The sequence below is a fragment of the Cyprinus carpio genome, chromosome B9 (genome assembly GCF_018340385.1).
Source record: "Cyprinus carpio isolate SPL01 chromosome B9, ASM1834038v1, whole genome shotgun sequence".
In the NCBI taxonomy this organism is placed as follows: Eukaryota; Metazoa; Chordata; class Actinopteri; order Cypriniformes; family Cyprinidae; genus Cyprinus; species Cyprinus carpio.
This window is the reverse complement of record NC_056605.1, coordinates 29,592,950-29,618,628: the sequence shown is the minus strand read 5'-3', so window position 1 is coordinate 29,618,628 and position 25,679 is coordinate 29,592,950. Positions and strand designations below refer to the sequence as shown.

The 25,679-nt window shown below is 36.4% G+C and overlaps 1 protein-coding gene across 2 annotated transcripts in view; it reads left to right on the top strand.

The window, feature by feature from the left end:
• Nucleotides 1-235: 235 nt before the first annotated feature.
• The window catches only part of LOC109096462 (sodium channel protein type 2 subunit alpha-like), a 50,313-nt gene continuing 24,869 nt past the window's right edge, over nt 236-25,679 (top strand). The window contains exons 1-11 of one of the 2 annotated variants that reach the window (XM_042731858.1): nt 236-557; nt 11,766-12,092; nt 12,648-12,766; nt 13,786-13,875; nt 13,962-14,090; nt 15,319-15,410; nt 16,820-17,059; nt 19,081-19,144; nt 19,286-19,427; nt 19,908-20,108; nt 20,282-20,533. In XM_042731858.1, the coding sequence (XP_042587792.1) occupies nt 11,826-12,092; nt 12,648-12,766; nt 13,786-13,875; nt 13,962-14,090; nt 15,319-15,410; nt 16,820-17,059; nt 19,081-19,144; nt 19,286-19,427; nt 19,908-20,108; nt 20,282-20,533 (1,596 nt within the window). In that variant the 5' untranslated portion in view covers nt 236-557; nt 11,766-11,825. The remainder of the gene's footprint in view (nt 558-11,765; nt 12,093-12,647; nt 12,767-13,785; nt 13,876-13,961; nt 14,091-15,318; nt 15,411-16,819; nt 17,060-19,080; nt 19,145-19,285; nt 19,428-19,907; nt 20,109-20,281; nt 20,534-25,679) is intronic. The other variant, XM_042731859.1, reaches the window with a different exon arrangement.

The window sequence follows — 25,679 nt, the reverse complement described above, 5'->3', positions numbered from 1 at the left end:
ATGACGAAAAAAAAAACCGCATACGTATTAAATCAAAGTGAAAACTTGGTGTGTTGCCGTCGCGCGTAATCTTTCTGGCGTCAGTTTCCGTCAAGTTCTGAAAATTTAAGACTCCTACTATGGCGAAGGTCAAGTTCTTAACATTCATAAGCGAACGTTCTCAATTGGACGGTTGCGATACAACGTCATCACAACCTAATAAATATTCATGAGGCGAGCCGTCGCCAACTGAAGGTGGATATGTCAACGTTAACACGGCGTACTTAATATTCATAAGCGCAGCCTCAGGCATAGTAGGATTGGTGAATTCGCGCTGGGTCTAATGAACAACCGGAAGCGCTCATCTCCGTGATTCTCAGGCACTTCGCTTTCTGATCACAGTCTTCTGCGATTTTTTTCTCTCGCCGACAATACCTCGGAGTTTACTTACTTGGGTAAAGTTGGCCACACTGTCTGTTTTCCTCCACCTTGGATCACGCATCAAGAGTTGCTCCTGGACGCTCAGGATTAATTTCCCATCATGCTGCCAGTAATTCCCAGATTTCTGCTGGAAGATGGTGAGTGGATCACAAAGTGCTGATCAAAGCTATTAAAATTTATAGTCAATAAAAAAATGTTCCAGGTTATAACTGAATGCATATAATAATACAATGTCTGATGCATAAAATAGTTCTATTCAAGCAGGATTTTGAAATGAAATCTGAGCTTGATTGTGATTATACAGAAGCAAAAGTCATTAGCATGCTTCGTTTTTAGATTTTCTCTTTCTGTTGACAAGTATGCAATGCAACATGCCCATTCTCAACTCCTATTTTATTATTATTATTTCAGTAGTAGTAGTTTAGTTGGCTGTGATAGGCTTACCTTTCTGTTTCTGTAATACATACAGTAAGTCATTGGTGTCATAACAGCATCAGATGCAAGAGAGAGAAAAAAGTTATTTACATATCTGTACATTGATTGATTTGTTTGGTTTTCCGACATCCATTTATAAATGTCAGCACTGGTCTAGACTGCGCCACAGGTTTTGTGCTTTAATTCAACTTAGAGCATTTTATAATACTTCTAATGCGTTTGATTAATGGTTAATGGTTATTTTATTATTAATGGGGGTTTTTATTATTATTATTATTTTTATTTATTTCTTTATTGAGAGAGACATGTCAACTGTCCTAACCCTGGTTGACGCCCTGAAAATCCACTTTTCCAGTGATTGATTCTTGAATCTGCGGGGGAAGAGATGATGCCACCGGATAAAAATAGTTAATTCAGCTCACACGAAGTGTATTAGATTTCTAAACCGCGTTTAATTTGACTTCGGTAATGAACTGTGTGCAGGTTGACTCATCTTCCAGGAGTCGGTTCTTTCGAACCGGTTCATTCTAAACAGCTCACGTAATCTCGTCATGATTAGCGTTTCAGAGAAATCGTCATTTAAGCAAATTTACCCAATTTCTGGTTATAAATGCATAATTATACAAAAGAACATTAATAATAATAATATGTTTTGTAACTCCAGTTCCAGTATGTTTTAGATCCGATTCGGCTCAGACAAACAAAATTAATTTACATGAAATGAAATTGATTTACATATTTCACATCCATGCTTGTTTTGTTTAGAGATGTTGTAGTGCATTGGTTTATGAGTCAATGAGATAAAACATACAAATTCGTAGCCCTAAACAAACTTACGCCCCAGACAAATTTTCTTAAATGGAAAAGTTTTTACTTTCAGTTTTTGGATATGAGTTGTGAATTGATTTAGACCGATGTGCGAACGAACTGTTCATATCGGTTTAGTGAATCGGTTCATTTAAAAAAAAAGATTCGACTCAAAAGAACAAATCGTTAGCTTGTGTTCTCCTTTCCAGCAGTTGATTCGTTTAGACGAGATGATGCCACAGCATTGGAAGTGCACATAAAACGACAACTAAGTTTTATTTGACTGCAGCTGAGGGAACAGTGGTTATTTATGAGGAAAGGAAGGTATGGTCAATCTTCAGAGAGATTTGATCGCAAATGAAGTTATTTATCGCGCTCGAATCGCCTCATAAATCGCTTCATACAGATTGGATTTAATAAAAGAAGGCATGTTCTTCTGTTCCGCCCTCCTCAGCTGAACACAACCGCCTAGAAGGCGCCAGTTTAAATTAAATCAGGTATTTCTATTCTCCACAGGCAGCCAGACACTCATAATAAAGGCTTTCTTCAGCAGTTACGAGAGAGATGATGAGAGAGATGGTGATGCTTACATTATAATATAGTGGACTACAGAACAGTTCAAGGAATTTATTATTTTTAACGGAATAATACGCAGAGAATGTATCTAGGTATCTGAAATAGCTAGTGCTTTCGACTTTGTGCACCTGTCAATCATTGCGCTTGTCCCGGGGGTGGGCGTGGCTTGTGGCGGCACAATTCTGCAAAAGACTGAAGGACAACATCAAGTCATTTAGCTTCTGTAATGCGAGATAATTCAGAGTGAATATTCATTGAGTGAACACTTAAGAGGACGTTATCTTTCAGGAATTGATTAGATCTTGAAAACTGGACATTACCAGAATAGAGTCAAGTGGTAGGAGATAAGTTAAAGAAGTTTTATATATACAACTATTCTCTATTTAACATATTTTAAAATGTCATTTAGTCCTGTGATGAAAAGCTGAATTTTCAGCATAATTTCTCTGATCTTTAGTGTCCCACAATCTTTCAGAAATCATGCTAATATGTTGATTTGCTACTCAGATAACATTTATTATTATTATCAACATTGAAAACAGTTGTGCAGCTTTTGTGGCAACCATAATACTTTTTTTTTTTTTTTTTTTTTTTTTTTTTTGTTATGGTTCAATGAATAGAAAGTTCTGATTTATTTATTTTTTAAAAAGTTGGTTTAATTTAAACATCGTAACAATGAACATTTCTGTACTTTCACTTTTTCACTCAATTTAATGCATTTTGTGAAAACTGCATTGTTTTAAATAATAAAAGTGTTGCCCTCTTTAAGGCCAGCGGTGTAATTAAGAGGGTAAGTTAGTATAGTTATAGTATTATGGATTATATATTATTTGCAGAACTTTACTATAACATAAAAACATAAATACTGATAAGTATTAACATAAATAAGTAGTGAATAAATTGTGATAATAAATAAATGGAGATGTTGAAGCCCCTTGTAGGTATTTTGTGTGTGAATCTGTTAAAATTGCCTACTGAAGAGACCAGACATGAGCTACTCCCACAGTTATCCTACAGTGACAACAAAGGGAAATATGAGCAATATAAAATGCCTAAAGTAGACAACAAAGGCAATAAAATAAAGGCTACATTTTGTATTTTATTTGTACATATTAGCCAGCTGGCTAGCTAGTTAGTCTAGTTAGCATACACATACCTTTCATTTAAATTCTGTGCATAAATACAGTGGAAAATGATGTACTTAAACGTAATAATTTAATTTTATGAATGCTAGATTATAGTCCTAGTCACGGTCTTTTTCAAAAGACACTTTATGACACTTTTTGGTGAATTAAAAGCAAGCAGTACTGTAACTGATATTAAAACAACATTACAGAAGCTTACATTTATTTTAAAGAAAATAAAGTATTATTAAATTTAATAAGCAGTTAACTCAAGCAAAAACACTCCACGGTGTCAGTGTTGCCAGTTATGATGATCTAAAAAGGCTATTTCAAAATACTACATAAACATCACTAACTTGTGATTTTTACCTCTATATTTATATTTTTTCTGCTCCTCTTCTTTGCGTCGCTTCCTGCCTTGTGCACCTGATAATTTTCTTTTTTTCACAATTTTTTTTAGAAATGATACTTTAAGAGCACATAAATGGCAAAACTATTTTAACTGTGTGCGCCGTGCATAATTAATGCTTATGATGACGTATTGTAATTATGTCATGACGGTGAAAGTGTTTAAATTAGTCCAACATGACATATTGTCAAATCTTAAGATTTTTCGTTAGTCAATTTTATTTTATTCTAACATTATTTTAATCAGTTTGATGATCGATCAGTACTAAAATTATGTTAACTGTCAGAAATAATAACGCATACAGTGTGAGCGGAGCGCTAACTGTGCCGGAGCGCGGAACAGATACTATTCTGTGTGCGCTACTGTCATCATTACGACCGCAAACATATTCTATTACACTACACTTTTTAATAAATTTAATTCTACCAAGTATATTTATTAGGGATGTAATGATTAACTGCGAGACGGTTGAAAATCAATTCAAATATGTGACGATTTAAAATCGGTTGAGATGCTGAACAAATCGCGATTCATTTAGGTGTAGGAGTTTATATGAATGCATGTCTGAGGGGAACTTACTGTCTTTAGAAAAGTTTAGATGATGTTTTTTCTTCTCATCTTGCCTCTGTATAATGCATATTAAAGTTTATAAGTGCAGCGCTGCTTTGTTCACAGCAGTAACCAAGGAAACGCTTTAAGCGCCACCTGCTGGCAGAGAGTGAATCTGCGTCTAGTTCAGCTTCTCTGCTGTTTCATGCAGATATTTTTATGTATAGTTTCACAAAACTGAAGTCAAACCATTTCAAAATTTCTAAATTATTCATTCTAATTTAAATTATACACTGCTCAAGTAGAGTGTATGCAGCATCTTTGTTTGGATCATGATTAAAACGCAGTGGTTGACTCTAATTATAAATGGAAAGAGCACAGACAAAACCTTATTTTGTTTATATGAAGATATTTATTTTATTTGTGTTACTTACACTATTTATTTGATTTGGGGCTTGTTTTTTAACTTTTCATCCAAAGCGACTTACAGATGAGGACAACAAAAGCAATCAAAACCAACAAAAGAGCAATAATATGCAAATGCTATATTAGTATATTATTATAGTTATATTATAATTTCACAAAGAAATGTACAGCATTTTGTAATAATAATCACGCTCTGGCTCGGGTGCCTAGTGTGAGTACACCCTTAGATCCATTACTGAGCACGGTTTGTGATTCAGAGGCATTTTGATAAGTGCTCTTGAAGGTTTTTGGTTTCACTCCAGCATATATCCACACTTGGGAAACTTAATGTTTTTCCTCGCAAGGCAATGGGAAACACTTGAAGTGCCTGACTTGATGGCTCCCATTGAATCTGTTTGTGGTTGTGGCTTTACTTTTAGGTGAAAAAGCTCAGTCTGCGTGTTTTGGACTGTGTGGCGACAAACAGAGAGGTGGGGAGATTTGCATAATGTAAACTGAATTGTTCATTCAGTTAAGAATGTCAACAGCTGTTGAATATCTATCTATCCTGTTTATTTTTTTTTTTTTTTTTTTTTTTTTTTTTTTTTTTTATTTTTTTTTTTTTTTTTTTTTTTATCTATCTATCTATCTGTCTATCTGTCTGTCTGTCTGTCTATCTATCTAGATCTTGTCAAGCATATTTAGATCAAGAATCATAAATGACATTAAAAGACTCACAGTGCAATTCCCAAAATACTAATTAATAGTCATTTTATATCTTTTACCAGTCTTTGCCAATAACCTCCAAACTGTTAGGTTTTACCCATTTGTAAGCAAGAAGTTTTTAAACATTTAAAATATAATAAAATTTAGAATTGATCCAATTTTTTATATATATATTTTTAATAAGTGCAGGCCATAATAAGTATGTTGTTGCATGTTTACATAAATAGGTCTGTTACGCTGAACCACAATGGAAATTATTTTACGCATGTTTGATATTTCACAAAAGTTATTTGAAACATTAAAGTAGACACTTTACTTGCAGAAACCAAAATGAGACTTTACTTTGACCCATAAAAATATAAATATTTTATTTATTTGCTTTGTTATAATGCTTTGTATTATAATCTTGTAAATGTGAAACCTCAGTTGTATGATACAAATTACTCCATGACACTGCATCATATAAAATCAATTTTTATTGTGTTATTTTTAATTTATGTTAGTTTCAATTTTATATCAGACAGTTATTGGTATGAATAATAATAAAAATTATATATACAGAGCTTTATAGACCATTCCTCATAACATAAGTCTAATGCACATGTTTTGTTTTGGTTCTTGAGTTTCTACAGACTTATAAAGAGCAGATCAGCTGGCATTTGGTGTGGGGACCTCAGTGTCCGTTGTCAGGTGTATTTGTCTTGCAGAGGAGTCAATATGTCATGAGGAGAGATTAGAGGCTTTGAGCGAGAGTCAGGTTGCTGTTGTCGATGGTAATCGTGTGATGAATATCATGTGTAGTTTGGAGTAACCCCAGCCATCATTTAGATGTTGACTCGTGGCTCTGTTTGAAGTTTATTTTGGCTCTTGTTTGGAGAACCGGGCCTGTCAGTCAGCTACTCAACCTCTAATTAAAACGAATGCCGTGTCTGCTGGGAGTACAGATGTGGTCAACAACCTGTTAATCTCTCAGAGGACACAATGTACTACCTGCAGATAATAATCTGGATTTATTACATCCTTAGAGTGCTGCTGAAGATGGCATCTGTTGCAAACTCTTCATGGTTGGTAACAGGCGTGCCGGGTGACTTACAGACTTGTTGAAATCAAATTTAGATACAAAGTAAAGAAGATTTTAAAGGGAGAAGTGTTCTTAACTATTTCAGACATTGGTGAAATGTTGTCTGTAATGCCTATATTATGTCTATGATTAACAATAACTGCTGAACCCTTAAAGGCAGACTTGCTTTTGTTGAATCCATCTGTTCAGATTAATTATTTTTAAAATAATCATGCACAATAGTGGAATTTGTGGTAAAAACTACATTACCCATGATGCTTTACAGAAAGTTTCACCAATCTGAGAGTTGCAGCAAGCAAAGAGTGTCAGAAGAGATCTTTAGCTCTGCCCACTATGCCCTCAAAAAAACAAAAAAACAAAAACAAAAAACAATATTAACAGTCTTCTGCTTTTGTTGGATTTTCAATATCTTTTTTCTTCAAATAAAAGTTTGTAATGTTTTGCTTCTCCTCATAGTTTGTGGATTGGTTCATGGCTTATAATGCTTTAACAAAGACTTGAAATGAATTAGAAAAATACTTCCGGAACCAACACCGACGTGTGTTGATCATCTAAACATTTAACATGCTATATAGAAATGTATTGTTTGCTGTTCAGTTTAATTGTGCTGCCTATGCAATGTCAAAACAGCTATTTCAGACATATCAAAACACTTCAAAAATCAATAAGTATGAACTTCAGCGGGCTGTGTTTGTAGTCTGCTGACAGAGGTCCTGGGCTGTTTTTAGTCCCAGTGCATCCCTGCTGCTACTGAAAGCACATTGAAATGCAATAAATCATTTGTCAGGCTGTTGTGTCCCAAGTGAAATCACAGTATCCTGCAAAGTGCCATGAAATGGACGATGATCACTGGTAAGTGGCTGTAACCCTAGAGTTTTGGAATAAAAGGAGAAGGAAAAAATGGAAGTTTACTGTACAATTCACAGCGAAAGATTAAAGCATTACTAATGCTTTCGTCCCAGCTGATATTGCAGACATATATATATTTGGTTGTATGTCTCATCATACAGCATTTGCATTTGTATTACTAAAATTTGATGGTAAGTGCTACAACTGTACCACAAAAGTAATTATTTATTTATTTCAGTTTTTCCAACAATTTTTTTTTTCTCCAGTTCTACAGCTCTTTTTACAGATGGGTTGCTTTATGGTCAGTAGAAAAGCACAGGACTTGTTTCTTCAGATTTTGAGGAATTGTGTGGAAAATGGATTTAAATGTAGTATTTAATGGGACCAAAATGTTCACTCTAAAAAATGCTGGGTTGTTTCGAACCCAACTTTGGGTTAAATATGAACTAACCCAAGCGTTGGGTTAAATTTTTTACATAAACTTTTTAACCCAAAAGTTGGGTTAATCCATATTTGTTCGAAACAACCTAGCATTTTTTAGAATGTTGCATTAACCAAAAAAATAAAATAAATAATTAAATAAATAAATTTAAATAAAATAAAAATGTGACACATTTGTTTGCAGATTCAATTTATTTCACTTTTTTTTTTTTATTCAATGGCATTTAGTGTAAGTGTCTAAATAGTTTTTGGCAACACTGCATTTGTCTTGTTTAGACAGAAAGTGCAAGACTTGTTTCTTAAGATTGTTGTATGCCATGTTTTATAAGAAATTAAGTGGAATTCTGCAAAATTGATTCTAAGCACATAGTAAAATGTATTAAATATGACTGAAAGGTTGCATTAACCAAGAAAATGGCATTTGTCAAAATAGATTTTTGTAATTTTTACAGATAAATCTATTGTATTGCATTTCCCAATCCCTACTTTACTATCTTTCGCACAGAAATGGATACTAATAGGGACTGGAAGGATAGAAAAATGGAGGGAATTAATTTTTAAAGGGTCCCTTAAAAATAGACTAGGAGAGAGACGTGAGTAAGGATTCGAGAAGATAAATGAGAGGTTCCAAGTGGAATAATTCATGGGATATTGTTCATTAAGTTGGGTGAGCAGATTGCAAGACAGAATGTGTCTGTTGTGCTTGTGAGAACAGGATAAAATGAAAAAAAAGGCCAAGAAATGGAAATAATACAGTTCTCTCACATCTTGCACTTTCTTTTAAAAAGAAAAGACATTTATTGGCATTTATGGTTCATTGAAGATCCTTTAACATCAATGGAACCTTTCCATTGCACAAAAGGTTCTTTATAGAAGAAAAAGGGTTCTTCAGAATATTAAAAATGTGGAAGAAAATAGTTATTTTAAAAACTGTTCACTGTGTTCTTCCTGGAATCCCAAATGGTTCTTCTATGGCATCAATGCAAAAAAAAAAGAAGATTTTTAATATATAATTTTGTTTTTTATGCGAAGCATACTAATGTTTTGCTCATTTTTGACCATTGTTGTTTTCCAACCTGAATTCTGATCTGCATCCCTTTCTTTCCAGCGTGATTTGTGAAGTCTGATATCTCAAGGAAATGATGTCTCCTCTTAGTGACCCGAAGACAGATTATGATATGGTAGTGCAATTAGGAAATTATATCTGATAACGGTTCTTAGTATTACAGAGGAAATGTCTGGCTGTGTTTCTCATGTGTGGCTTCACTGTTGGACCAGGTTCTCCTGCCTGATTGAGCGTGTGCTCTTTGCTGGTTCATACTGTGTTTGATTTCTGGAGTGAATGTGGTCTTCCCTCAACAAAGTGCAGAGTTGGTTTATCACTCTCGGGAGCTCTTAATGTTGAGGTTTTTCCAGTGAACACCTATTAGAAGAGATTTTTTATAATGGTTGGGCCTATAGTGATATATCTGAAATAAGAGAAATGATCTCCTCCTTCACTAATTGGGCTTGATGCCCCATATACTGGGAAGTGACCGCACTGATTGAGCTTGTGAACACATTGATTGCATTACTTGCTTTTTTCAAGCTTTACAACATTTTACAATAGTTGAAATGCATTAACTATATGCAAATGTGTCAAAAGAGGCATCTTTTTGTAATGTTTTGAGTTCAACATTATGTGCGGAATTTGCAACTGAATGGTACAGAATATGTTTGTAGAACAAGTTGAACTTTAACATGACACAGAATCATAGTAAAGGACATTTTTTTTAAAAAGGCCATGTGACATCAGTGGCTCAACCATGATTTTATGATGCTACGAGAATACTTTTTGTGATCAAAGAAAACAAAAATTACAACTATAAAGGGATAGTTCACCCAAAAATGAAAATTTGTTATTTATCTGCTTACCCCCAGGGCATTCAAGATGTAGGTGACTTTGTTTTTTTTTTTAACCGTTTCAAAGGATTCAGTTCGATTTGGCGAACTGGTTCGACCGATTCACTAAGAAGATCCGGTTAAATAAAAAGATTTGTTCTATAATCTAGACATCACTAGACAAGACAAAACAATAAAACCCATTACAAATGAGGCATTTGTTGCATCCAGTGGGGACATAATTACTGATTAGGGGAGGTCGTGACCTAGTGGTTAGAGAGTTTGACTCCTAACCCTAAGGTTGTGGGTTCGAGTCTCGGGCCGGCAATACCACGACTGAGGTACCCCCAACCCCCAACTGCTCACCGGGCATCGCAGACTAAACGGCTGCCCGCTGCTCCGGGTGTGTGTTCACGGTGTGTGTGTGTTCACTGCTGTGTGTGTGCACTTGGATGGGTTAAATGCAGAGCACGAGTTCTGAGAATGGGTCACCATACTTGGCTGTATGTCACGTTACTTTCACTTTCACTTTTTATAATGACTTAAACTGTGTTTTTACGCATTGCGTTGCGTATCGCGCTACATAAACAACAAACAACAAGACTACTCTACTGATCAAAACTCGAGTTTGAATCATCATTGGCAAATTATTCAAATATAAAAAATGTACTTACAGGCTGTGAGTCAGAAGCGCCAGACTGTCCTTGCAAAGTTGGAACTCCCAACTTTATAGAAACATCCATTGTGCCACAGATGCATTGTATGCTACTGGTTCAGGAAACAGTCCTTATCCTCCATAAAATGCGCAACACATCTGAATATTTGGGTTGGACTGTTCTGGAACAGTGTTGTAAATACAACTTAACCACTGATTTCTAGTCGTGTCCTCTTTTGCAAGGCCAAACAAAGTAGTTTAGCTTTCACAACGAAACACACAGCGACTCCACAACATGGCGGCGGTGTGACCCATGAACTGAATATGTATGAAGTTGCCCTTTGTCAGATGTGTGTGATGTGTGCTCCAATACAATTATATGAAATGTCAAGTAAACCAAACAGCTGATGTCCTTTTTCTCGAGAAGCACAGGTTTGCTGGTTGACTAGCCATAGTAGCCAGTGTTGTTTTTTGGATGCTGGTTGGTTAGTAAGGGTTGCTGTTGTTCCACCAGTTAGGACAGTGGCAAATTATAGGAAAAGTTCACCCAAAAATGAAAATTTGCTGTTAAAGGGTTAGTTCACCCAAAAAGGAAAATTAGGCTGTATTTTACTCACCCCCATGGCATCCTATGTGTATATGACTTTCTCCCCACTCAGTGGGAGTTGCATGCATCAGTCCAAAAGACGTTAAATAAAAAGCGACCATCCATCTATATACACCTAGGATGCCTCTGGGGTGAGTAAAACACAGCCTAATTTTCATTTTTGGGTGAATTAACCCTTTAATTTCCTGATCCAAGATGTAGGTGATGTTTTTTTCTTAAGTGGAACAGTAAAGAATATTTTTAGCTGAAACTGTGGTCCTTGGTTATTCGTAAAATGCACGTCTATGGCTGCCTGTCTTTGAGAATAAAAAAAAATCTTATTAAGAACACACAACGACAAAAAAAAAAAAAAAAAAAAAAAAAACATGGCTCCTGACGATATACTTAAGTCTTATGAAGCAAAATGATCGGTCTGTGCAAGAAACTGAACATTATTTACAACATTATTACCTGTAATCCAAAGTCCATATATTAAATTAATGTAAATAAATTAAACAAACATTATAAAAATGTAAAAATTGCTCATACTACGCTCTTCTAAGCTAGTTGTAGGTTTAAGCTTTTCTATAAGTCGGGTGGGACTGTGTTTATTATTTGTGTGGCATGCCTCAAGAGCTCTGTTTCTGATAGCAGCTGATGGTTTTGAGTATGGCAAGGCGTGTCCATCACTTATAGGATACTTTTTCTCTTTGTGGTTCCAGAAGGATGTTATAGAAAGCTAACCATACAGTTACGATCACATTTAATGTGTTTCTGTCCTTCTGATTCAGTCTTTCTCTCTTTCTCTGTGGTTCTGCCAGACGTGTAACTGTTCTCATACAGACGTGTAGCGAATCACTCTGAAGGTTCAGGATGAGAAAATGGCGCATTCGTTTACTCCACCAGGACCTAAAAGTTTCCATAAGTTCACCCGTGAATCTCTTAAGGCCATCGAGAGCCGGATCGCTGAGGAGAATGCCAGGAAGTCCAAGGACAAGCAGGAGAGAAATAAAGACGATGAATCCAGAAGAAAACCCAACAGCGGCCTGGAGGCCGGGAAAAATCTGCCCTTCATATACGGAGACGTTCCCAGAGGACTGGTGTCCACACCACTGGAGGACCTGGACCAGTTCTACAGCAATCAGAGAGTGAGTTTGGATTTATATTTATATGTCCACACTGCAAGGGATCCAAAGTATCACCCTGAAAACTGAGATTTAAAGTCTTAATTAAATCTTAGAAAAATTGTAATTGAAAGAAATGGAAAGAAACTTTATAGATGTTTTTGAAATTTGAAACATGTAAAATAAAATTAAAAAAAGGAAAATTTAATAAAATAATAACATTTCATAGTCAATAGTCAAATTTTCAGCAAATAATGTTTTCAAATGTAAATTAAGAATCAATAATATTCTTTGTTGTTGTTGTTGTTGTTGTTGTGCTGCATGTTTATTTATATATATATATATAAATATAATAATATAAATATAAAGGTGTAATACATTTATAATAGAAATTATATATATATATATATATATATATAATATATATATAATATATATATATATATATATATATATATATATATATATAGCCTATATATATATAGCCTATATATATATATTATTTATTTATTTATTTATTTTGCTGAATGTTTTGTCCATCTTTAATGTATTCATCTTCTTCATCCCCCTCTTGTATAGACTTTTATAGTAGTGAACAAAAAAAAGACAATCAGCCGTTTCAACGCTGCTCCTGCCTTGTACATCTTCAGTCCCTTCAACCTTTTGAGAAGAATTTCAGTTAAGATTTTGGTGCATTCATATCCTTCTCGACTGCTGAAACATGAAACATGTCTTGCTGTGAAGGTTGGGTCTATGTTTTTACAGTTTAATCCATAGTACTGGTAGTTTACAACCCAAAAATGATTGATTGATTGATTGGTAATAAATGTAAATAATGAAATGAAAATTATCATGATGAATCAAATTTGATGTCACATGGACATGTTGTTCTCAGAAACCATTAACAAAACTACACAAGGTCAAAGAAAACACGACCCAAATGGCATTAAAGACAGGATGGCTTCAGGATAAACATACTTTGTGTGATGAATTATTAGCAGCTGAGTGCCTGAGACTATGGCATGATGACTTGATGTCCAATTTAAAATCTGATCCTGAAGCAAAATCAGTTGAGAAGCGCTTTAGTATTCAATCTTTTATCAAAAAATCCATTTTAAATGGATTATCATTTTGCAAGCTAAAGCCCCTTTAAATCTAATTTACTCTACACTGCAGAAGAAAAAAAAAATCTGTGTTGTGTATTTCAGTAAGATTTGTTGATGATTTTGAGAATGATACCTTAAAAACAGTAATATTATTACAATGTAAAATAACTGTTTTCTTTTTGAATATATTTAAAAATCTAATTTATTCCTTTGATGCAAAGCAGCATTTTTAGCATCATTACTTCAGTCTTCAGTGTCACATGATCCTTCAGAAATCATTCTAATATGCAGATTTGTGGCTCAATAAACATTTTATTGCTATCAATTATGAAAACAGTTGAGCTGTTTCATATTTTCACATGTTTACATTTGTGTGGAAACCATGATTCTTTTTTTTTTCAGGATTTTTTGATGAATCACTTAGAAAGTTCAAAAGAACAGTATTTATTTTAATATTTTCTTTTTTGTAATACTATAAATGTCTGCACTATAACTTTTGACCAATTTAAGGTGTCCTTGATGGCTAAAAGTATTCATTTCCTTAAAAAAAAAAAAAAAAAACTTTTGAATGGTACTATAGTTCTATCACTTTCCTTAACTGCAGCTTTCACATTGTTCAGTATGTTTATAATGTTCACTATACTGGCAAACTGCGCTTTCATGGTCTACTCACAACCTCCAGATTGGGCCAAGAATGTAGAGTGAGTTGATCTCTTTGCTGCTTTTTTTTAAAGAAAAATTCACCATGTTTGCTGAGTGCAGTAACAGAGGGTCTTGTTTTTGACAGGTATGCCTTCACTGGGATATACACTTTTGAAGCACTTATAAAGATCATCGCTAGGGGATTCTGTGTGGGACAGTTTACGTTTCTCAGAGACCCATGGAACTGGTTGGATTTTATGGTTATAGTCATGGCGTAAGTATGCCAAATCTGTTATTTACCCCCGCAACACTGTTATAAGTTATTAGAATCCATTAATTGTCATTGCTTAAAGGTAAAGAGTGTCTTTTTTATTATAAGACTTTATATGACCAGGTTTAATCTGCCTTTACAGTCATTCATTGAAATGTAGTCTCTAAAACCACTTAGAGTTGTCCTCTAAGACAACTCCTCTGCTGAAATGATCCTAATCCTTTTTTATATGAAAGATCCACTTTCACCATCCAGTCAATTCCTTAATGATAAAAGTCCCATCCTACATATTTACATTGTTTTTATCTTTAAATATGTCTGAAAATGATGGCAGAAGGTTCTTTATTTTTGAAATTCTGTTTGGTGCTGCTAATGGCATATAAATTACACTCATTAACTGTAGTGTTTCATAGTCCATAGAGTTGTAAAAAATGATCTTCAGTTGTTACTGTCATCTTGCAATAATAAAAGTGTCTGATAAATGACAAAATATTAAAATGTAAATCTATAGGTTGAAACATTTCTTTTGAAATGCATTATGAAGTATTATACTGATAGATTATATGACTAGAGTAAAACATAAAAAAATAAAAATCATTGTAGGGTTTAAAAACTTGTTTCCCAAAAACTTGTCAAATTATTTAAAATGACAGAGAAAGGTTTACTGCTAAAAACTATTGTTTTGTAATAGTTTTTATTATATTTTATTTGAAATAAAAATGTATTATTAAATATACGATATGTTTCTGTTTATGCACTCATTTATTAAAAGACTTAAATAATATGACTTTTTAGAGTTTAAAATACTTGAATTTATTTATTTTTAAATGGTTATTTATATATATCATTTTTATTTAATTGAAATATTATTTTTGTATTTTTTAAGAAACCGATATAATCTTAAATTATGCATCCTTAACTGATAATTAATCCATAAAATGCCAATAAAGGCCGTTGGCATCTCCAGTGCCCATCAGCTTTATTTGTAACTGTGCATTTGGTCCCACAGGTTTGTCACAGAGTTTATAAACATAGGCAATATATCAGCTCTCCGCACGTTCAGGGTACTCAGAGCTTTGAAAACTATTTCAGTAATTCCAGGTAAGCAGAGAACACGTTTAGGTGTGCGACGTCTGTGTGACCTTTGAACCCCGACTGCAACCCTGTGTCTAGAACCTTCCTGTGTGTTGTATGTCCGGCCGTGTTTGATTTCCCACCCTCCATGTTTCAGATATGTAACAGAGTTTGTGGATCTGGGTAGTGTGTCTGCGCTGCGAGCGTTCAGAGTTCTTCGAGCCCTGAAAACTATATCGGTCATCCCAGGTGAGAGTTAGGGCAAAGGTCAGGGTCACAGATGCTGACACTGCTTTCTTCAAGCATGTCATTTTCTTCTCTAAGTGCTTAAATGAGTCTTTTATTTTTTCAAACAGTTTCCAGTTTTCTTTTAAGGTGTTCTTGCTTTGATTCGTGATTTGATGGTTGCATGCAAAAAAAAAAAGAAAAAGTGATGTCTGATTCACATTGAATAAGTCAATTCTTTTTAATCAGTAGGTCAAAAATTCACAAATCTTGAACTTTATCAATTTAAAAATGGTTTCTGTTGTTTTTGCGCATGAGTCTTAAATCAGTGTGTTGGTTTACTACAAAAGTACCTAAAGGAATAGTTCACCCATAAAATAAAAAATGCAGAAAATTTACTCACCCTCAGGCCACTCAAGATGTAGATGAGTTTGTTTCTATCTAAGCAAATTTGGAGAAATGTAGCAGTGCATCACTTGCTCAGCAATGGATGCTCTGCAGTGAATGGGTGCCGTCAGAATGAGAGTCCAAACAGCTGATAAAAACATCACAATAATCCACAGAACTCTTTTCACTCTACAAAATGGACTGGAGTGGTGTGGATTACTTGTGATGTTTTTATCAGCTGTTTGGAGTCTCATTCTGACGGCACCCATTCACTGGAGAGCATCTATTGTTGAGCAAGTGATTGCGATGTAAATTTCTCAAAATCTTTTCTGATGAAGAAACAAACTCATCTACATCTTAGATGGCCTGAGGATGAGTAAATTTTCAGCAAATGTTCTTTTTTGGGTGAACTGTTACTTTAACAGTTACAGTGTTATTGAAATCTGAGCTAGATTCGTTAAGGGGGGTTATTTGATGTTTTTTTTTCTCCTCTCCTTTTGTGTTGACTTTATGTTTGTACTGTAGCCGTCTTGCATGTTTTTGTGTATTCACTGTTTAGTTATTACGAGCAGTTATGTGCATGTGATACATGAAATACTATTGTGAACTTAAGCATTCAGAGATTTACTCTTGTAACATTAAGAACGTAACAAACATATAAATGTTAAGATGTATATACACACACATTCATTCAGGGTCCAAAATTAATGTAATGCATTAATTACAAACTACCTTTACATGATTTGAGTTGAATTGTAAGAATGATAGCCTGGCCCTTGCTAAAGTGTCATTGGTGAATCATATTGTCAAATCCTAAACAAAAGAGAACATCTGTTGTGATTTGCACATCTTCAAACGGCTAAATTTGGCAAAACAAGGAGTCTCTTGTGTGTGATGATGTCACAATGACCTGCACTATTTGTCATAAATAAACATGAAAACAACTTCATAGTCAGAATAAAAGAATGGATTTTGAAGTGAATTTTGGACCCTGATTACATTAGTGTGAAGTTGGAATGTGACAAGGTGTACTCTGTTTTGCACAGGGCTGAAAACAATTGTTGGAGCTCTGATCCAGTCAGTGAAGAAGCTGTCAGATGTGATGATCTTAACCCTTTTTTGCCTAAGCGTCTTTGCTTTGGTCGGACTGCAGCTTTTCATGGGAGCTCTAAAACAGAAATGTGTGCTCCAGCCATCCGATTACAACTTAACCTTTTATTATTTACTTAACAATACAGAGAAATGTTACGAAAATTACGACTGCAAGACATACATTAACAATCAGAGTAAGTTCATTTTCATTGTTTTGCTGAATGGATTCAGAATCTGATGCAGCTACACATTTGTGTTTTGTTGTGAAAACTCACCAATAATCATTCTGCAATTAATTTTAGTGATATTATAAGTAGATGTAGCTGAAAATATGTTAGTGCACAATAAAGGAATTTGCAGTAAGAATGCAGATATTAAACTCAGCAGATCCCTTAAATGCTACAGTACACCTGAAAAGTATAAACCCGGTGAAGAGTGACAGGTCCAATATACTAACTACAATATAGGCCTGAAGAGGAAATATTGTGAGTGTGTAAGTGATCTGTACATCTGCCAGACGGCCAGCTGTCATCATTCAACATTATGGACGTTTACATTAGCGCCAGCCATGAAAAACCTGTTTGAGAGAAAGAGGAATTCCACCTTACTCATAAGGGGGCGAAATATGATATCCATTGGAAAGTACTTTAGCGGGATGGGGGAAAGCTATCATTGGAGTGAGGTAATCTGGCCCGGTGCTTGCTGAGGACGATGCCTTCCACATGTATTCTTATTCTGATATATACACAAATTCTGCTGATATTTTGACATTTGACTCATTTGCATGGGGCTTGGCCCTGCTCCATTAAAACAACACAAAAACGACAACAAAACATGTCCGATTTAATTTGATGGGTCAGAGAGAGGATGGAAAAGGGTCAAAAAAGCATCAAAAATTATCTTAATTATGACGGTTTTCCTCGTTGGTCCATTTTTGACACCAAAAACAATGACGAAAATGGTCATGTATTAAAGCATTTTTTTTGTTGTTTGTTTGTTTTTTTAATGCCCCCCAAAACAAATAAACAAATAAAAAAGGACCAACATTGAAAATGGTAATATATTAAAACTGCTCAAATTTTTTGCACCAAATGTCTGCCAAAAATGGACCAATGAAGAAAATGGCCATATTTATTTATACAAAAACAATTAAGAAAGTGGTCATATATATATATATATATATATATATATATATATATATATATATATATATATATATATATATATATATATATATATATATATATATATATATATATATATATATATATATATATATATTTGGTGAAAATAAACAAATAAATAATAACCAATGAAAAATATTAAAGAAAAAGGTCACATATTAGGACTGTTTTATTGCAAAAAAATAAAAATAAAAATAAGGCCCAGTCTTGACCATTTTCATCACTGGTCCATCTTCTGCCCCAAAATTATCAAATCAAATATCTTTATTGTTTTTGATACCAAAAATGGACCCATAAAGAAAATGGCCATATATTAATTGACATTTATTGCACCAAAAACAATTAAGAAAGTGGTCATATGGTCATTTTAGTGGGGGGAAAAGTACCAGTGAAGAATATTAAAATATAAATGTAAAATAAATAAATAACTGTAAATATGAACCAACCCATAATGTTAACCAAATGTGACCGTGGAGCACAAAACCAGTCTCAAGTCACTGGGGTATATTTGTAGCAATAGCCAAAAAATCCTGTATGGGTCAAAATGATTGATTTTCCTTTTATGACAAAAATCATTAGGATATTAAGTAAAGATCATGTTCCATGAAAATATTTTGAAAATTTCCTACCGTAAAAATATCAAAACTTATTTTTTTGATTTGTAATATGCATTGCTAAGAACTTCATTTGCACAGCTTTAAAGGCGATTTTCTCAGTATTTTTATTTTTTTTGCACCCTCAGATTCCAGATATTCAAATAGTTGTATCTTGGCCAAATATTGTCTGATCATAACAAACCATACATCAATGGAAAGCTTATTTATTCAGCTTTCAGATGATGTATAAATCTCAGTTTCGAAAAATTGACCCTTATGACTGGTTTTGTGGTCCAGGGTCACATATGAGCTATTAAGTGAATGTAAACAGTTGAGAAACAAAACTTATGTGTAACAGTGTATTTTACGAACCAAGTAATACACCTTAGCTTTGTATAAGTTCTATTATGAATGGTATTCTTCTTTTTCTTGTAGGTAATCATTATATTCAATCAGGAAAGAAAGATGCTATGATCTGTGGGAAAAGCAGTGATGCTGGGTAAGCGACGTGTATCAATTTTTTTTCATAAACCTTGGCATTGTCTTCCCTTCAAACATAATTCTCCAAGAACAGTTGCATGTTTTTTTTTTTTACATGGTGAGTTTTTGACAGTCGCTGTCTCACATGTGTGCATTTCAGGCAGTGTCCAGAAAATTATGTCTGTATAAAAGCAGGTCTCAATCCAGATTATGGTTACACAAGCTTTGATTCCTTTGGCTGGGCCTTCCTTGCATTATTCAGACTGATGACTCAAGACTACTGGGAGAATCTTTACCAACAGGTGCTTTTCTTTTGTTTGTCTACGTAGAGGAAACCAATTTTGTATGATTCTTCTTTTGTGGAACACAAAACATGTTTTGCAGAATTACTTTATTCTAAATGATAAAAAGTAGACAGTCTAGCGCTGTCAAGCTTCAAAAAAGGACAAAAACCCCACCATGAAAGTAGTCCATATGATTTGTATAATTTATTTCAAGTCTTCTAATTCAATATAATGTTGCTGGTGTGAGGAACAGACTGAAAAATTGTTGTTCCCAGAAAATCTTGCCGTCCATTGTGTCTATTTCTGTACAGTTTCAATCTGTTCACACAAATCAATCATATAATTTAGCACGTAGCCATGTAGACTATTTTATGGTATTTTTGTCATTTATGGAGTCTCCATCCACTTTCATTGTATGGAAAAGAAGATAATCGTACAGAATTTACATGAATAGCTCCCTTTGTTTATCATAGACAAATCGTGGACTTTTTTTTACAGACTCTTCGGGCCGCAGGAAAAACCTACATGATTTTTTTCGTGCTGGTCATTTTCTTGGGATCCTTCTACCTGGTGAATCTGATCCTGGCTGTGGTTGCCATGGCATATGATGAACAAAATCAAGCCACTATTGATGAGGCTTTGAAGAAAGAGGAGGAGTTTAGTGCCATGCTCCAGCAGAGACGTGAAGAGGATGCTCAGGTCTGTTGGGTGTTTTCATTAAAACAAGGCATGAATACCATGCAAATGTTAGTGTATGGCACCTTCAATGGCAAAGTAATGGGTTTGATTCCAAATGCATGAATGGAAATGCTGAAAACCTTTACAAAACCTTTACTGTGTAAGTATAATCTTGATGCATGATTGCTTGGCAGGCCGCGGCTGAAGCGTCCAAGTGTGATGGGCTGAGCGGAGAAAAGACAGACTCTTCCTCGGACGCCTCCAAACTCAGTTCCAAAAGTGCCAAAGAAAGACGCAACCGAAGGAAAAAGAGACAGCGTCAGGGGGAAGGCGAGAAAGAGGAGGATTCCAACAGGGAGGGAATTGATAGAAAGGCCAGCTTCCGTTTGACAGCTGATGGAAAAATCCGGCTCTCACGTGAAAGAACTTACACGTCTCCACATCAGGTTAGAAAAATCTCATCTGCTGTGTGGTTTTATTTGATGTTTACCATAGCAATAAGGAAATGTCATTGCAGAAGACACAGAAGACAACAGTTATATCAGAGTTTGTGAAATCAGAATAATTATGGAAATGTCTTATTGTTTAAGTGTGCTATTAGGGAAAGACCAACATTGATGGTAATGAAGAATGAGATTTGAAAGGTGTACAGGAATGATATATAGATGGGTCTAATCTACATTTAGAATTGAAATGATACTGAACATTATATTTATATATATATATATATATATATATATATATATATATATATATATATATATATATATATATATATATATATATATATATATATATATATATATATATCATAGATAGATAGATAGATAGATAGACAAAGTTTCTACTTTATTCAGCAAAAATTGATTTTAATCTGCTTAGTGCTGCCAAATGATTAATTGCGATTAATCGCATCTGAAATAAGTTTTTTTTACATAATATGTATTTGTGTACTGTGTATATTTATTATGTATATAAATACACACACATACAGTACATGTTTTGAAAATATTTACATGTATATATTTATATGCATATCATTTATATTTTATATAAATATATTTAATATATAGATGTAAAATTTTTCTTAAATATATACATGCATGGGTGTTTATTTACGTATACGTAATAAGTATACACAGTACACACACATATACTATGTAAACAAAAACTTTTATTTTGGATGCAAGTAATTGTTTGGCAGCACTATATTTGCTTGACTTTTTGACATTCTTTATATTTTCCTCAGAGAGGAAAGTAAATCTGTTCTGTTATATCATATTTTTTTATTTCCTTGGTTTGAGAAAAACAACCTTCATCTAAACTTATTCAGAACTAAAGACACCTATCAACTTTTATTTTTCATCTTCTCACATTGTCATCTTTCTCCTACATCATTGTCCGTTTTCATATTCAGAATAATCATCAACATCAACTTCATCATCATCAAGATATTCACCATTTTTGCCTATTTTGTTCTCTCCCACCATTGCTTGTCCAACTGATGAGTCACTAAACTCATAATTTTCTTTAAAATGTTTAGATTTAACCTGTTTATTCTTACGTGGGCTGAAATTTTGAATTGCAAAGCATCACTATCTGCTAACTTTTCTTGAAAAATTGTTCAGTTATGTAGTAACATGACTAAAAACTGCTATTAAATACACATTGAACTTCTACATTTTTATTTTTACCATATTTTTGGATTATTACTTTAAAATTGAACAAATTAAATAAAAAACAGGATTTACATGAACCTACATTAGAAAAAAGCAAAAACTAAGAATGATAACGCTCTCGGTTACTAACGTAACCTCGGTTCCCTGAGATGAGGGAACGAGACATTGCTATGGGAATTACCCTTTTCTCCAAATACTACTGAAGCCTTATTGAATCACGCGATTGAAACTGGCCAATGGCGTTTAAGTGTGCGAAATATGAGGGGCCCTCCACTCTATATAAAGCAGCGCTTGTACGTCATCCATTCAGAATCTTGACTAAAGCACTTGGCATTCTAAGATCCTGAGCTTGGTAACACAGCAATAAGAGCAATGTCTCGTTCCCTCATGCCAGGGAACCGAGGTTACGTTAGTAACCTAGAGCGTTCCCTTTCGATTCGGTCACTCTACATTGCTATGGGAATGTATAAAATCCCGCCGTGTCACAGTGATGGAACCTGGTTCGACTAAGTATGTCAAGTTTCACATATGGAACCGTAATGAGAGCGGCAGTGATATTGGCGCTCACGTTAAACACAGCTCAGGTCTACAGGATGTAAAGTCAAGGGGGGCGCGGCAACTAGACGATGCTGCATCACACCAGGGGCGGAGTTAACACAGGTGAAACAAATATGAAATGGAGGCGTCTCCAGCGCCATCACATAGATTAGTTGAAGTTTGTTTAATTTCAATGAAGTTATGTGTTATGATGCAATGGTCATACCGGTGCTCAAATAAGTAGAGTATGATGGTGATCATGTCCTTAAAGACGTCATGAACAATATCATAACAATGTGATCAGCTGATAGGGACAGCATTGAATTAGTGGTACATCAATACAGGGGTTTATACGACCTAGTAGAAACCACTGAGGCAAGCAGCTCAGAGCATAACTGAAGCTGAGTAGGCATGTGCGCTGCACGCACTGACAGCACATGTGAGGCAAGCGACTACACATCTAGGTTATAAAACCACGCAAAAGTGCTGGGTGATGACCAGCCTCACGCCATGCAAATGTACTGAATAGATATGCCATTTGCCCAGGCCTACAAAGACGCGAGTCCACGGGTTAAGTGGACCCGAACCCCTATAGGACATTTCACGCCCTTAGAGCCAAAAGCAAAAGCAATTGCGTCGACGATCCAGTGTGGAAGCCTTTGCTTGGACACAGGCAGGCCTTTTGTGCACCCTCCAAAGGAAGGAAGGAGACCTAGCCTCAGACATAGTGTTCAACACGCGCTGAGGAAGTGCATCCGTTACAAGCAAGCTCCATTGAGCGGCCAGACATGAAGAAGGCTGCATGACTCCGGATTTGGATGCAATATGGTTAACTGTGCTTGAAAGAGGAGGTCTCTCTTCATTGGGATAGATGACGGGGGGCTACAAGCATCTCCACCAGTTCTGGGTACCACGGCTGATTGGGCCATGTCGGTGCCACAAACAGAACAGATTTACTTTCCTCTCTGATTTTGCAAAGCACGAGAGGCAGAAGTTTCACTGGAGGAAAAGCATACTTGCTTACTTTCGGCCAGCTGTGAGCTAGTGCATCCACTCCCAGTGGACAGTGTGTCAGTGAATAAAACAGTGGGCGGTGAGTGTTTTCCGCTGATGCCAAGAGATCCACCTCTGCCCTGCCGAATACACTCCAAATCATATTGACTTTAAAAGGGTGTAATCTCCACTCTCCGTGGACTACCCCGCCCCTCGACAGTAAATCCGCGCCGTGATTCAGGCGTCTGGGGACATGCACTGCCCGGATGGAAAGGTGTCGATCTGCCCACAGAAGAAGGTCTCTCGCTAGCCGCAGCAGTGGCCGCGAGCTCACGCCCCCTTGGTGATTTATAGACGCTACCATTGTCATGCTGTCCGTCCTGATGAGAACCTGATGGTGGAGTATGTCCGGGAGAAAGCACTCGAGCACTAGGTGTACAGCATGGAGCTCCAGACAGTTTATGTGCCACAACTTCTCTGTTTCTGACCACGTCCCGAAGGCTGGTCTGCCGTTGCATACTGCTTCCCAGCCCGTGCTCCATGCATCTGTTGTAACAGTCTTTCTCGTGATCACTTGGCCAATAAGAACACCCCGGCGATACAGAGTCATATCGCACCAAGGGGTCAGCGCAACCCAGCACTCGCGCGTCACTTTGATACACAAGAAGCCTGTGGGCCATGCGCTCTGTGGCACCCGGCACTTTAGCCAGAGCTGAAGCGCTCGCATATGTAGGAGCCCTAGTTTGCACACTGTCGAGGCGGCAGCCATCTGACAAGCATCCTCTGAAAGCATTTCGGCGGGGGAGAGTGCCCTCACTTTAAGACTGCGAGAGAGCTGATCAATTTTTGTGAGCACTCCTCCGACAGACACGCACGCATATTGATTGAATTCAGCTCCACTCCTAAAAGGGAGATGTCCTGAATCGGTACCAGCATGCTCTTTTGCATATTCAGTCAGCCCTAAATGCTCTGAAGATGAGCGAGGAGTCTGAGCTTGCCACTGAGCAGCACGCTCAGGTTAGGACCGTGTATTGGTATGCTATCCCCTCGAAAGCAAATCTCAGGAAACACCAGTGGCGATGGGCTACCTGAATGTGAAAATAAGCATCCCTTAAATACACAGAGATAAACCAATCTCTCGGTCTGATGCATGAGAGGATTTGTCTAAGCGTAATCATTTTGAACGAGCGCTTTGAAAGTGTGCGGTTCAGCAGTCTCAGGTCCGAGATTGGGCTGAGTCCGCCATCTTTCTTTGGTACCAGAAAATAGCGACTGTAGAAGCCACTCTCGCGGTCTGCTAGGGGCACTGTCTCTGCAGCACGTTTTGCGAGGAGGTTGTATATTTCCTCTAGCGGAACTGAGGCTTTTCTCTCCTGTACAGTGGTCATTAACACACCGTTGAAACGGGGTGGCCTGCGGAAGATCTGAAGCGTGTAGCCATTCTTCATTGATTTCATAACCCACTCTGATATCCCTGGCAGTGCCTGCCACGCTTCTGTGAACTGTGACAGCGGGCGAAGCGGGCTGCACACCGTGAGGGATAACTCGCCATTGGGGGTTGGGGAGTTTAATACCACACGAGTGTAAGAGTGAGTGATGGGGGAGAGAGGAGTTAGAGGAGGAGAATTGCTCTGATATTGAGGTGAGTTTTGTATGTTTTTTGACTTTATTGCACTGCATAGTGGAACAGTCAAACACAAACATAACAATTGCTCTCGCAGCCTGCAACAGGCAGGGGGACGTGGTGAACACACATAGCAGAGCGAGCAGACTTTTTCAGTGGCTTGTCTTCAGCACTGGGTGCAGATTTCCTCCTCCAAGAGACAGCATCAGGAATGCGGCCTGCTGTCTCTGTCAGGGCAGGGTCCCTGGACCTGACCGCGCTTCGGCCAAGGCTGTCTTGGTCTCACTGCCGGCTTATGTTCACACTGAACAGCAGCAGAAGATGCAGTTTTTCCGCGCGCTGTGCTGAGGATGAGCGGGAACACGCAGGAAGGTTTGCGCCGGCGCGTTTTGGCGCTGCTCCAAAGAGACCTGAGGGATTCACGGGAGCGTTTTTTTTTTTTTTTTTTGAGTCTTTTGAACACTTCAGGTGTCCGGCCCGTCCTCATCCAGAGACTTGAGCAGCTTGGCCTGATACACCTGAAGTATCGCCATCACATGCAGTGCTTTAAGCTGCTTGGCCCGCCACGGAGAAAGCCTTGCCGGTGAAGTTTGCAGTGGCACGGCAAGGTTCAGAGGGGAGAGGCGCATTGTTCACTCTCCAGTTCGCCACGGCTGAAGGACAGAGATGGGCGGCAATGGCTTCTTCCACAGAGGGGAGTTTAACATCCCCCTCTTGGTCAGTGCCGTCCACAGAAGACAGGAGGGAGGATCCCAGGTT